Below are 15,224 nucleotides of genomic sequence, written 5' to 3'. Positions count from 1 at the left end.
TTAGTAACTAGAATCACAATGTAGATATCTTTGAAGTCTGATCTTAGATCAGCAATTATCTATGAAGGAAACAGCAATTTTGCTGCCAAACCCAAACATTCTGCTTCTCTCCCCTCTGTCCTTGTGTCAGACATGTATAACTCAAAATGTTTCTACTTACTAATTCAGGCCAAAGAAAAAGATGTGTATAAGGTGGTTTAGTGACATTTTATTAAAGTAATTTTTCAGGCTTCACCCTCCCCTACACATATGTGCAAATTTCTCCTTCTGGCACTAAGCCACAGACCAATTTTGAGGTGGAAAACAGTTGCAGGAAAAAGAGAGAAACACAAATTATTTTATAAGTGGACATATCTTATAATACATTACAGTGGTCCCTTTAGTAGTCAAATGGTTCATGACCATTATACTTTATGTAATATCACAACTGCACCAAATATGCTTTCCATATGATTGCAAAAACAGCAGCGCTCTGGAGCCAAGCGCATGACTTAATATTATAATAATGAGTCTACTTCAATGTAGTGGATTTTAATAAGACTTTAATAATACTGGTATGAAGCCAAATTACATAATGTCCCAAAATATGAAACAAGGCTTTTATAGAGAAAATAAAAGCTCATTGAAATATAACCACATAAAAACCCCAAAACAAACAACCACCAATGTTATCTAAACAAAGCCATTAGGCATATTTAATTTTTAAAACTCAAATTAGAGAAAAGGAACTCAAATCTATTCCCAGATCTCAGGGTAAAATTAAAAAGGATATTATTTTAGGCAACATTTATGAAAATGGAGGTACTATGTCAGCACTGGGAAACAAGCTAACACCATAATTACCTCTTTTGGCACAGATCTGGATATGGATTGACTATCTCCAATTTCTCTCAGAGGACAAAATATGATTCAGTTACCTTACAGGTTGAGTTAAGACTGAGCTATGTTGGATTATCTAGAAACCATTTAGACCAATAAAATTATTTCCTTCTATGCATGAAAACAAGCTCCAAGTAAAAGTCCCAAAGGTAAAGAGACAACTTATTTACTCCCCTCAACCTCCTCCAATTCTGGAGTCTTGGGGAAAATAAGGACTTGAAAGCACTTGTAAAGCTCCATCAGGCATAGACAAATCTCAGAACAGCTTCCTCTGTCACCCCTCCCCAAGTATGGCAGTGTTAGATAGCAATTAAAAGAAAAATCAGTATTTTATTTGTTGGATAACATATGCAGAATGCCACACATTCTTAAAGCTGTAAAACCTTTTAAATATTAGTGTTAAGCTAGTTGGAAGATTAACATTTGCATGGATAACATTTTTTGTCCTTTATTAGGATCAACTGTTTAGATCCACATATCCAACAGAGAGATCAACATATATTAGCATATTCCAATGTACTACTGGTGCATATTACTCTTAAACTGGGGCTAAATCAATGCTGACAGCCCAACAGAGCATGTGGTGATGAATATGAGAAGAATCAGAGCAGTTTTCTTCAAATATATTGTTTCATCTACGTGTCTCCACTTTTTAAGCAGTTTTGATAAAGGCATGAAAATTTTTAAAGTAGATTTAGATTCCACATGACAAGATTAAGTGAGGGGGACATTTTATGCCTTGTATTTCTTATAAGTCTACTTTAGCTACAGAAACCATTAAAAAGTTGCAAGTAACTTAAAGATGAAAGGCATTAGCAGCTTTTTAGAAAAGGATAATCATACTCTTCTAAAGATTTAATGAGACATAATTCACAGAAGCTTTTGACTTGGTTTACTGTTAATTGAATCAAAGTCGATGATGATCTTGTTACACTTTGGCTTGAACTCCCTTAAAAAAGAAAAATACAGATATTAGTTAGTGAGTAGTTAAAACATTTTGCTTACTTCAGTTCCAACTAAATTTTTGAAGGAATAAAAAAACCAAAACCCACATCCTTGGATTAACATAGTTTTCTTCTCTATGGGAGCCAATTATAGTGCACCATACTGAGAGAAACCTGGACAAGAAAGACTAAGACAAAAAGACACAAGGGGTGGGTTAGCCTGTACACTCTTCAGCTACTGGAGTTTACAAATTACCCAGGAGTCAAAGGACTTTTAATAGCTTAGCTGCAGGTGGTGCTATCATGTTACTACGGCTGGGATTTTTGTTCATATATATTAATATTTCAAATATTTTTAATATATATTTACAGATATAGGTATATAGAAAAATATTTAAATATACTGTATGCATATATAAAAAAGATATTTGGAAATATATTTTGATACGACTGATATTTTGATTTATTTTTTCCTGCCAAGTTTTCAAAAACACTTTCAAAGTCTGTGTCAGTATATTAAAACATTTTTTGTGCTTGGGAAATAGATTGCATTATGCATCATACTGGGTAAAAACCAAACTAGTTAAGAGGGAATCATTTAAAAATTTTAACTTCAGAACTGTAAAATTAATACTGCCACAAAATGTTTTCTTTTATTATCATTAGAGCATCTGCTACAGCAATTAGCAAGGAAGGTATTTGGGGACCCAGAATATATTTTCCAATCTATCAGTAAACAAAAGATTATGCAAATAGTGTAGATTTAGAGCCTAATTAAGCTCTGCAGTTCAGTTCAAGAGATTCATTAAGTACCACCTACATCCTTAGCAATCAATACAAGGATAAGTAACGGTCAACACAGAAAACACATGCTGCTGACCACAGAAACTCTTGAATGCTTTGTCCAGAAGAGCAATCTGAAATGCAAAAAACATTTCTCACCCTGGAGAAGTTACAGGATTTGACTTGCAAGAGAATGATTTATGCTTCTTAGTCAAATAGTCTTAGTAGACAGGAAATACACTGAAGGACTAAAACTGAATTTCAAGTACTGCTGTGTTTTTTCCATGGATGTTTCTTAGCCCAGTAGGTATCTTTCATCCCAAAATTTTATCTGTCAGAATTGTTATGTCTGCAAATTTTTCAAAGTCTTCATATTAATACCGTAAAACTTTTTAGAGTTGCAAAGCCTCCCTGGCTGCATAATTAGCCTCACCCACAGCATGTTACTCCTATCAAACTTGCTGTTGAACAGATTGTCTTTAGGTATCTCAGTCAGTGTCTTTAAAATCCCCACTCTTCAAACATTCTTCAGATTCTCATTATTTTAAGGCAAATATTTCACATTTTATGCTTTTCTCACAAAAAAAGATGACCACAGAACATGGACAGCTATAGGCACCACGAATTAATTTTGGCTGGCTAGTTTGACACCTTCCCAAATCGGTTGCAATAAAAAGATACTGAAGTTTCAATAAGGATCAAGTTATTCAAACACATGCACAAAAAAAAAAAATCGGCTGGTCATTTCAGACCAACTCATAGGATAATTCAAGTTGTAAGAGACTTCTGGAGATCATATAGTCTAACCTCCTGCTCAAAGCAGAGTCAGTGATGACTCTCCTGAGTACAATGTAACAACCATCACGTTTGTAATTTCACTTGCATTCTAGAACAAAACTAGCAATTTTCTCCTACAATTATGAAATTGAAATTTAACCATACAGAAGCCAAAGAATGGTGCAACAGTCTGTCAATCCAGTACCTTTTACAAAGAAAACCATTTTAAAACACAACAAAAGAATAAAATGCTGCACAATGCAAAGAAGAAAAACTTTTCTCCTAAAGTTGGTCTCTTTCACACACCACTTTTTCCCCCTTTCCAAAGTAAATATAAAGTTAATTCAAAGTTCTCTCACCTGTATATAATACCTGCCAAATCAAACATCCGCCGTGCAGCTGTCATTTCCATAGTGTCATGATACTTGTCAGACATAAAAATAACTTCCTTTATGCCTAAACAAGTCATATAGAAAAGATGTTAGAATTACGCTGAAAAAAAATAACTGTGTCTGGAGCACAAAATCAGAAAAGGCAGCATTCACCTACATACTCTAGAACTCCTTGGTATACCTCTATTTATAGTTCTATTCTGTCTCAAATTGCTGAATGATCTATGCCTCAATTACTTAGGCAGGGGAGAAGCATAAAAGCTTCAAAAAAGAATTCACAAGGTTTCAGAGCCTATCAACATCTTCCTGTGTTTGCCAGACAACATGAATATCAATACATTGTAATTTAGTGCTGATATAAGTGCATAAGGAAAAGGATGAGTGACTAGATTGAGAACAAGGAGCCAATCTACCTTGAATACCATTTGATTCTATAAATAAGGGACTCGTAGCACAAATGCAGAATACCACCATCTTTCCCTCTTCACCTCTCAATTTCAAACCTTACTGAACCAAAATAAAGAAGCGTTCTGTTTACTACTTTCTTCCTAGATTCCTGTGGCAATCAATAGAAAAACTCCCCAGAACAGCAATCCATGCTGGAATAGCATGACTTCACTCCATGAGCAAAATATACGCTACTTTAAGCAGAGATTTTTACGGAACTGAAGCCTGCTGCAGATACTGCCTAATGTGAAAAAAGGAGACACATTTAGGCCAGCACACTTGCTGCAGTGGCACAGATTTATAACAATTGTAATGAAAGACATAATTAAAGTAGGATCATAGAAGTCTTATGACATTTATGAGCAAAGATATTTTAAAATCTTCAAATATCTACCATGCATCACATTCAAATTAAAATTTCATGTATATACTCCCACCAGACCTTTTCTCATGCAGAAGTTTATTTCTTTCTGCCCCTACTCTACTCAATGTGTCAGAGCACAGTAAAATTGACAGTAATTATATGCAAAGTCTGTGTTGTTCTTTGGCAGCTCCTGGTCTAAGAAGTTACAAACCTAAATTACAAGTACGATTAGAATCACAGAAGATGCAATTAGCACTGGAAGAATTTGGCACCATTCAGATGCAAAAAACCCCACAAGTAGCATCTTATGAAGTTGACAGTGCAATTAATTTAGATCTAAGATCAGCAATTCAATATCAAATACATCTATGATAAGATACCAATGAGCTGGCAGCACTGGAACCCTGAAAAATCAGGCTGGCACTACTGCTTACCTGCCTGGATGATGAGCTTTGCACATTCATTACATGGAAATAAGGCAACGTACATGCTGCAGCCTTTCACATCAGCTGAGTTTTTGTTCATGATGGCATTCAGTTCAGCGTGGCACACTGATTAAACAGGAAAAGAAACAATTCATAATACCGATCATTAAAATAAATCAGTCAAACTAAAATTAAAGTGTTACAATATAACTGCTTATATCTTTTCAAAGGCAAATAGCGTGCACAGCTTGTCATAAAGGGCAGAGGAAGAAATAAAAGCAGAAGTACCAAGATCAATGAAGGTCAATTGTTCTGACCAGGCTGTTGATTAGTAATGATATCATTAAGTGCATAAGCATTGCCATTTGCCAACACCTATTGCAGGCAACAAAGCCGTAGGCTGTGGGCCAAGTAGTTGCAACCACCCTAAGTGAAGCAGTATCTCACAGCTTCACAACTCTCTGGAGTATCTAATTGCCAGTATAAAACAGCTCATTTATGTGTTTACATGCACAGATAGGAACAGTCTTATGGTTGTAAGAGTGCACTGTGCGCTCTTAAAGGCAGGAGAATCGTGAAGTGAAACTGAGCAGCTCTGTCCTCTGGGTCTCAGAACAGCTCAGCGCTGCTGCGTGATTCTCTCACCCCCAGAATACTCAACACACACTCAACCATAAAAACGTCCCAGCTTTAATATTAAACTGACGTTACTGCTCATTAAAAGGTGCCAGACTTCCCAAGCACGAAAACAAAGTCCTGTATTTCTCCATGGATTTGAGATAGGCCAGGTAGCAACAGACCATCCTGCCTTATTTCACCATAACACAACAGTTCTTTCTGGACAGACAGCACCTTAGGGTTTAAGTGTTTATAGGGTACACATCAGCAGATTATCTAATGTGTTACTAACACAGGTGAGAAAAGCACAGTTTCTGTGTAATCTACAACGAACCTCTGAAAAAAACATTAGGATCTCCGTGAGAACTTCCTGTTTACTCCTAGGAATAAAAGCAAGTTGCATAATTTATATACCTACCTACTAAGAAACTGCCTGCTGCCCTGACTTTATAAACAGATGCTGAAGTCTGGTGTGGGTTTGAGCTCATTTAGAGACAACATTAAAAGTTTTTCCACTGCTCGTTTCGAAGAATAGATTTTTTAAAAAAGTAGGTTTTCCTCTCCCCTGCATCCATACAAAGATTAAAACAGACACAGTTTCATAGCACAACTTCACAGTAAATTTGGTACTTTATGCTGACCTCTATATGAATGATCTCACCACACAAATAACTGAGTGCAGTACCTTCAACACGCAGGAATCCTTGCTGAATGGAAATGTTTTCCGTATGTGCTGAATGTCTACCTGGAATTTTCTATGTAACAGCTAATGCACTACAAATTTACAGCCTAACTTATAGCACACAAACTTTCCCATGCAGACGAGTCACAAAGGACCAAACACTTGATAAAGAAAGCTCAGTATTGGCTTCTACCATGCCCATGTTTTGCTGTCCACATACCTTCTCATAACCAGTAAAGCCAGAAACTAACACAAAAAATAGGAAATTAAAAAAAACCAACCCCAAAGCCAAGCACCATCACATTAAGGTTTCTTTTACTATTATTATTGTTTCTATTGCGGTTGTTATCGAGTCACACCATATTTTAAATGTATGCCATTAAGTGTAAGACGGACAGTTATATGAACCTATACATTCAAAAAATCCAGAAAACATGCTGAACTCCATGTATATTACTAAATTGCAACAATCTTATGTAGCCTTCACAATAAACAGTCAGAGAATTATTTTTCTGGGGTTACAGAGTATTGAGTGAAAATGACTGTCATTATTTCCACAACTAGAACTAGGTTATGTCAACAGGACAGAAATATAATTTTTAAGTTTCTTTGAACATATACTTATGTTGTAGGCAGCAGTCTAAAATATTGAAGGCCCCCAGAAAGGATGTTTTCAAAGGCTCACAGAACTAAAAAAAAAATAAAACTAATTCCTTCAGTAAATATTTTTCCATCATTAAAACTCAGAAATTTTCAGCCATAAAACCAGACAAGTTTCATTATTAGTACTGCAACAAGTTTCCTTCTTGTACTGAAGAGAGAGAAAGGTTCTTTTGGCAGACTTCTACAAACTTTCAACAACAAACCTCTTCCCAAGCAAAAACAAGATCAGGCCAAAACTAATTTATAGAAGATAATCAGCTGGAGCAAGGGAAAAAGAGAAATATTGCTTCCTGACCATCTAGCACAATCTGAAGTTAAGAACAATTACAACTCTCCAATGTGGACAGAAGACACAGAGCCAGCAATAAGAAACAGACTAATCATTTCAGGACAAAAACTAGTCAGGGCTCCAACAGATCCAGCAGGCTTCTGTTTCAAACACAAAAGGAGATAGGTTTTCATGCACGCAGTAGCCTAACCAAGTATTTCTTACTGAACTTATTGCAGAAAATAGTATGGGACTAGAACTTTGCACTGATGCCAGCAGTCATCTTTTTCCACCCAGTATTACTTTTTTTGTAGTCTACTGGGCACTTAAATACCAAACCCTTTTGACTCAGTTGCTGTGACTTGCAAGAATATTCTGGGGAACTATCATTACACGTGTCATTGTTTTATACATTTCCCAGACTACAGGGGCTTACTGGCCCCTGTAAGGGATATTATGCTAGTTGGTCCTTAAGAAGGTTTAGGCATCAGACAAATATTTTTAGGCTTCGTCTCATCACTCTTAATTTCCTCTTACTCCTATTCACCTCTCTCTGACAGATTGGCACTGATAAGGTAAGACAGTCTATTATCTCCAGATTTTTCTTATAGACCTGCCAAGCTTTGTTAAGAGATAGAAAACAAATCCAGGAGTCCAAAATCTCTCTTGCTAATGACTAACTAGTTTGCATTTGGGGTGTTATGAAGTTTTCTAATCTCTTAAGAGATCCTGCTAATAGTTACAAATAGCTCTTTGAGATAGTAAAAAGATAACCTTTCACAGGTACACAGTATTCAGAACTCTGAAAAATGTATATTTAAGTAGACTAGTAAAAGTAAGAATTTTTACAATACCCCATGAGGGGCTCCAGAGTTTTGGGGGGTTTTTTTGTTTGTTTTTTTTTTAATAATATTCACATATAGCCAACATAATAAGTCTGCAACACTGTTTTCCATTCTGGAAAAGTGGCTTGAAAAGTATTCTCAAAAGGCTTCATTAGCTGAAGGAATAACCATGCAATGAGAAGTTAAGTGTGTGCTCTGACATTCCCACCACCTGCTACTATATTCATGGGGTGGGGGGGGGGAAGCAGATGAATGACTGCTTCATTACTGATAGTATTAATTGCTAGTGTTTCTGTCTTTTCTCATTGCATACTGGTTTGTGTTGCATATATGAGATAGTACTCATCCTTAAACCCCTACTTAAGAGGGGTTTAAGGATGAGTAATTAAGAGACCCCTACTTGTCTTATAAATGGTAATTTTTTGGGATTGAACACTTAACATGAACATGTTCTCAGTGGGTTGCAGAGTCAGAAGCACTCTTTCCACCTACTAAAAGTGTTCTGACTAGAAATTTTATAAGAACCACAGGACTAGTCAAAGTGTTTCTTAATACTGTTTAAAGGGTTACATGCTTGATGACGAACATAGTAAGGACCACCATAACTTTAAAGAACTTTTAAAGAAGCAGTCAGAGGAAGGGCTAGAGGGAATGACTTTTTAATGTTATTAATTACTGAGCCAGACTAGGAATTTTGAGAAAAAATATGCACTAAATATGGTGTTACATTTGAAAAGAATACATTTCAATGCATACAGATTGTCACACAGCAAGTTTTGACTTATTTATTAATATAAGTCTTTACAGTGTCATATCAACCAACTTGACAAATATTATGGGTTCCCAGTACAGACACATGGTAATAGCACAACATCCTTCAACATAAACCTGGCACAGGAATGGATACAGGGAGTTCTGTAATTTGGCCCACTTCTATTCAGTTTATTGGTAAAATCTTCACCTTCTCACATTCATCCCTTGACCACTCCATCTTTGCCCAAGCTCCACCTACCAGTTATCCTTTACTTGCTGGATCTCTGACACTGAACATAGCAAAAATCATAAGAGGTATCAAAATAATAATTAAAAGAACGGAGTCTGGAATGACAACCACTGGCAACAGTGGTTGATGAATCTGGAATTTGTAGAACAACTTTTTTTTTTTTCAACCTTTGTGAAAGTGTAGGGATGGTTGCTAGTCACTGCATTAAGGGCAGGCAGGACACTGATGCTGGGCTGACATTGCCCTCAGCCCTTCCTGCCAGTCTCTTTCTTGCTGTGTGCTGGATAAGAGCAGTAGCTGTAGTCAGGGCACAGAGGCAAGGATAACACCACCAGGTTTTGTTGGAGTCCTAGCCTCTTCAGATTGCAGTAAGAAAAACAGAACAGCCCCAGACTCAGTGCTTTCTTCTATGAGTTAAGAGAACTGGGAAGTGAAGATGGGAACTGCTCAGCCCATTCGTGAACATCCCAAATCCATGCAGGACCAGAGTAAGTGGAGTACTCCACGAGTAAGTGGAGACTGTCTTCTATAGATCGCCTTTCCAGCTGAAGTCTCAGCTTTGCACTGCCAACTGGAGAGAGAGCATCACACCTCTTCATAGTGCCTTATCAAATTTTGTGCTGTCAAAATAACAGCTTCTATAAAACTAACATTTGCCTGAATATTGAGTGTTCATTTCTCTGAAAAATTGACAAAAAGCTCATAATCCTAACACGAGGAAATGTTGATAACAGTTTGTTTCATTTTTACACAGCAGGTACTGTTCAATTAGAGCATACTTTTTGCCACAGCACATATTTTATCATATCTGAACCTGTATAAATATTTGTAAGCATATTTACTCAATATTTTCTGTATTGCTCAGAGGCTTCTAAATTTGCCAGTCATTTTAATTTAAAACTCTTAATTAGAGACTGGTTGTCAAATGGATGTTCTTAGATTACAGTGGAGACAGAGGGCATAACAAGAGCACAGCAACTAACATTAGTGGGAATATTTGCGTTAATAGGAGAAAAATGTAATATTTTAAATGATTGGTGAGAGGAAGCTGAGCATCATCAAATCCTTGGATTCATCTAACAGAAACAGAGGGCACACTTTTGACTCTAAAAGCCAGAATTCTGCCTAATTATTAAGAAGCTTCTGCACACAGTACTGAACACAATGCTTCAAGAAGGGCTTTTAACAACATCTTAGTAAAGCAGGTATTCAAGCCTTCCATTTCTCTCATGTGCACAGACACATCCCCACTGCTGTCACTGACTGGCAGCCTGGAAACAGCGAGTTCCAACATAACAAGAAAATCCTGATTTTGTGCTGTGAAAAATGGCATTCTGCAAAACACCCTGTGCTTTCTCACATAACAAGGCTATACTACTTAACTGTTCAAATATACACTACAACTAGAAGGAAGAGTTTTAATCCGCTTTAAGGCTCTCATAAGGAATGCACAGTATCAACAGAGGTGATCCACAGTCACTATTCCTGTAATATCCAAATGCCTTGCAAACATTTGTATCCTCTAAGGTAAAGTGAGCACTACCCACCACATTTTAATGCCTTCTTTCAGTAGCAGCTCAGATTGCACCTAGACTCCTTAATCAAGCACAACACTGTCCCTAACAGTGAGCTGAGCAGAACCCACACTTGGGGTGGGATAGATATGTACCATGTATTGCAGCAGACAGAGATAACCAGACGCTGGTGAATTTTGAACCAACAAGTTTAAAGATACAGCAAAATTCAAGAGTGACAAGACTGATTTAACCCTACAACAGAAGTTCAAAAAGTAACAGTCATCAGTAAATGCATGGGAAAGGAGAAGGGTTAATCACAGTGAATAAGAAAAGCTAGAAGAACAATCCTGGCAAAAACAAGAACCTGTAAACTAATCACAGATAAATTTAGGGTGGAAATTGGAAGTTTTCTAGCCACAAAACAATGAATCTGATCAGAGATGTGGGGTCAATGCATCCATCAGTTCTGCTGGAGCTCAATAAATTTATTATAGGATCATCTAACACACTTCTGCAGAGATAGCCTCTGGGTCCAATCCCCTACTGTGTCTCTGCTGCTAAACATGACAGGGCCAGGGACTGACCCTTGGCCCTGAGGCCAACTGGCACAGACTAGCTCGTGTTCATGTTACCCAGGGCTCCATTGGCATTACACGGTACTTGGCCCTGGGTTTCCTCAAGGCTCCACGTCTCAAGAGCCCCACGACACCACATACTTATTTTGCATGTCTCAGTTCAAAGGGCATAAAGAAGTGAGATAACTTTTTTGCAGCTCACCAGAGAGGTATTTTCAGAGCATGAAACAGAGTATGAGTTGCATATCCCCCAGTATGGCCTGAGGGAAGAAGGAGGGTTAAGCATAGCATCTCAGCAGGCTTTGCATTATAAGCCTATACAGGATGATGTTTTCTTGCAGCCTTTTTTCCACCTTGCCTTCTGGAGTACCATTGGAGGAGCAATACTCAGGCTTTGTTCTAGAGAGAGCTAGTCAGAGTGGTCCGAAACAGATGGGAAGTGAGCTCATGTTTATGCCTCACCTACAACACTACATAAGATCAGAAGGTCAGCATTCACATCCTCCCCCAGCCCTTTTCTGTAGCACTACGGATGCACAAAGTAGCTCTAGAAAACACCTTCCAACTTAGTGTGGTGGTACATGCACAATTACTATCAGCTTTATCTAATAAGCTACACTGCAGCTCTAGGGATGAAAGTGCCACCATTCCCACAGTTAGCTAATGGAGCACACAGTAAGTTTGTACCATCTCTGAACAAGCCAGTCAGGAAACAACAAGAATAAAAAGTTCAATTTACACAAATACTGTGATGATTAGCAAAAACAGAAAGGAAAACATGACAGTTTAATGAGATTTTAGCAGCAATTCTACGTGTACCAAAATTTTTTAAAGCAGATTTTTTTTTTTTATATATACTTGTCTGGTCTGTCAACCGTGCTATCAAGATTAATAAGAAACTGCTAGAGTTTAAATGATCTGTGAATTACAAAATAGGTTGTTTATTCATCACAGCAGACACTTTGTGTTACAAAGTTGTGATTTTTTTAATGAGGTGGAGATTAAGATTCTGAGGAGGAAAGGCAGTAGTTAGACCAATTCCCAGAAATCAACTTGTCTCTCCAAGCTGTTAGTGGTTAGTGAATTTTTTAAATATCACATGCTCCACATCTTTTGGAGGCAGAGTTAACCAAAGAAGTAAAATTCTCAGGTCATCTTGTACAAAGATTTTTCACAGCACTTTTAGTTTAAATTGGTCAGCTTAAGGTGCCTGGAACATGCTCAGGTGCCAGAGACCACCCACACCAATCTTAGTTCAGAACTGAGATCTTACAGCAGCATAAAGGTTCAATCAAAATCAATATTCTGTTTTCAGTGCTTTATATTTAATCAATTGGCTAACACTTGTTTCCACATCCTACAAATAAAGAGCAGTCATACCAAATTGCACCACTATTGTCACAACATCATATGTAAAACCAGTGGTTTAGAGCAGACTTCAAATTTGGCTGGAGCAGATTTCAAATTTGGCCCTAGTACTGGGAATACATCTCTTATGAAAAATAATATGAAATGATCTTGAGCTTAAGAGTTAACATGAGAGGTTTTATAATAAATCGGTAAAGTGAACAAGGACAAAGTACTGGGGTTTCAAGAACTCAAAAATATCAAACTGATGAATTATGTGCTGAGCCACTGCATATCATCTTCCACTTTAATGCCATGGGAAAACAGAAAACGTAATGCTGGTTTTTAGAGAGAGCTCTGGGTGAAGTGAGGCAATGTCAAAACTCATGCAAGTTTAATTTCTCTATCAGATCAATTGTTAAAGTTACAAGTGAGAAACAGAATTAGTAGGCAGAGATAAATACTGTACACCAGAAAAGAGCCAGTGTTTCTTTGCAAAAGGTGAACTCTGGTGCTTATGTCCCCCCACCCATGCAGGGAGAAGGGAAAATTTCTCAAGGCTCTTGTTCTATTTTGTTATTCTTCCCCCTGCCATTCCTGCGCCCAGGACAGGCTGAGATGCAGCACAGGATGTAGTTCCTAATGCCTGTTTTTCCTGTGCCCATGGCTTCTGCTGCATCGGCCTCACCCACAGAGATGCAGCAGGAGCTGGAGTGAGTATAGAAAGACGAAGAAGGACTTAAGGAGGCACAGGGACTGTACAGTCTCTTATTAGTCCTAATGAAAGTTTCTTCCCAACATCAGCTGTTGCAGACCACAAGGCAGCTCAGCTCCATTTCCATGCCCAGAAGACAGCAAGCATAACATGAAGCCTGAGGCAGCTCAGTCTCCTTGGTTCCTGCAAACCACACCAGGCTCAGAGGAGGAACTGTACAGCCCTGCTGACAGGTGCACAAAGACTCAGAGGACCCATCAAAGGACACTTACAGAAGGCCAAACTATGCCTACTGCAAAGACAAAGACAGGATCCAAAGCAGCACTCAACCACATTCACCACAAAACCATCCTTGCTCTTCATTCTGTTTGTCCATTTAATATATGTGAATCAAATCAGAGGCTGAAATAAACAACAAAAGTCACCCCACCCATGGAAGGGTAGATCCAGTGCACACCACATGAGGCAAAAGTGGCATGGAATGACAGAATGCAATCACACACTCCAAGACAAACAAAATTCAGTTCCTTCGTAATAGATATTACCTATGCCATCGATACCTAACATGGAAATTTCTCACAAGCACTGGAGTTCACAATTTTAATACCTGCATTTTAGACCCAATTATTTGTTTTGCATACATAAGCTCTCTGTAATTTCTGTGGAGACGAACACACGGAAGCAGCAATCATCTGCATACACTGCAGCTGTGTGCTAATGAGCTGCTTTATATTTACAACCTTTCACTATCCGATCCAAAACAGCTAATATTTATGAACATATTTCACCAGGAAGTCAGCTTTTCATAAAGATTGATTTTTATCCTGCTGTACCACATGTAGGCACATTAATGAAGTCAAGTGAGTGGAAAAAAAAACTGATCAATACTTTACCAGCAGAACTTTCACAGTTACAGATATCACAAGTCTAAACTGTCAACCACAAGAAACCTTACCATAAGGATATTTTGTATCTAGTCTGTTTGCTGCTGTTCTTGTCCAGGGTAGTACATCATCACTGCAACCATTAGGCATCCCATTGTAGCCAATTCCAACAATCTTGTTTTCTGTATTTACAATGCAGGCACCAACCTAAATAAAATCAGATTTATATAGTACCAACAGCATGCAAAATCACATATCAACAGAAAAGATGAGGCAATAATAGTTTTTCATTTAATAATTTTCATTTAAGTGATAAAAGTTTCACTTAATATATATAACCACACTACTTAGTGAGCAAGGCTGCAATTGTACCTAATTGGTTGGGCTTTAAAATAAATCAGGGCAGCAGCAACCCAGCTACCCCTTTGGTCATGCCATTCCTATCTCAACCTGCCAGCACCGTTCCTTGTCTGATTATGAAGTGAATCTAGTTCAGGGAACAGCACTGATCTAACCTTAGTAAACTTGTCAGTTCAACTCCCCAAACTAGCTTTTCCAGCAGCAGTATGAGCAGCAGCAGCAAAAGAAAAGGTATGAAAGATGGAACAGAAATACTGTATTATATTCATCTGTAATATCTGTTGGCTTACACTATTGTAAGCTGACAGTATTGTTGGCTTATGCAGGCCTCACAAGCCTTTGTGCCATGTTTACACAAACATGCACTAACATACCAGACCTTTTAACTCCCACCTTTCATTGCTTCAATCCAAGTCTACACAGGGGCTCTTCCAATAGAATGATAAAGTGTCCCATTTTTATCTTTTCTCCCTATATTATTTACTGAAATGGCAACAGTACTGATTTTAATTCACACAACCTGTTTATCAACTAGCTCTTGGTAACAAAACTTTAGCCCCAAATGAATACCCTTCAGTGAGCCAAGTGCCGTAACATACAGAAGGCAGTGAGTAATTGAACAGATTGTTTTTCTGGGATCTGCTTCCTGAATTTTTTCACACAAAGGAAGACTAACAGGATGACTGGATCCTGCAGAACATCATGTTTCTGATGTATCAATTGCCTCAAATCAATA

At 37.7% G+C, this 15,224-nt stretch overlaps 1 protein-coding gene across 2 annotated transcripts in view; it reads right to left on the bottom strand.

Annotated features, from left to right (window-relative positions):
• Window positions 1-525: 525 nt before the first annotated feature.
• The window catches only part of DCTD (dCMP deaminase), a 19,580-nt gene continuing 4,881 nt past the window's right edge, over window positions 526-15,224 (bottom strand). For both annotated transcript variants that reach the window (XM_051790468.1, XM_051790469.1), the window contains 4 exons: window positions 14,200-14,335; window positions 5,021-5,137; window positions 3,743-3,839; window positions 526-1,828 (listed from right to left, as the gene is read on the bottom strand). In XM_051790468.1, the coding sequence (XP_051646428.1) occupies window positions 1,750-1,828; window positions 3,743-3,839; window positions 5,021-5,137; window positions 14,200-14,335 (429 nt within the window). In that variant the 3' untranslated portion in view covers window positions 526-1,749. The remainder of the gene's footprint in view (window positions 1,829-3,742; window positions 3,840-5,020; window positions 5,138-14,199; window positions 14,336-15,224) is intronic.

Source organism: Manacus candei, unplaced genomic scaffold (genome assembly GCF_025592945.1).
Source record: "Manacus candei isolate 608988 ecotype Guabito, Panama unplaced genomic scaffold, ASM2559294v1 h1tg000028l, whole genome shotgun sequence".
Taxonomy (NCBI): domain Eukaryota; kingdom Metazoa; phylum Chordata; class Aves; order Passeriformes; family Pipridae; genus Manacus; species Manacus candei.
This window is presented reverse-complemented; position numbering and strand designations above follow the sequence as displayed.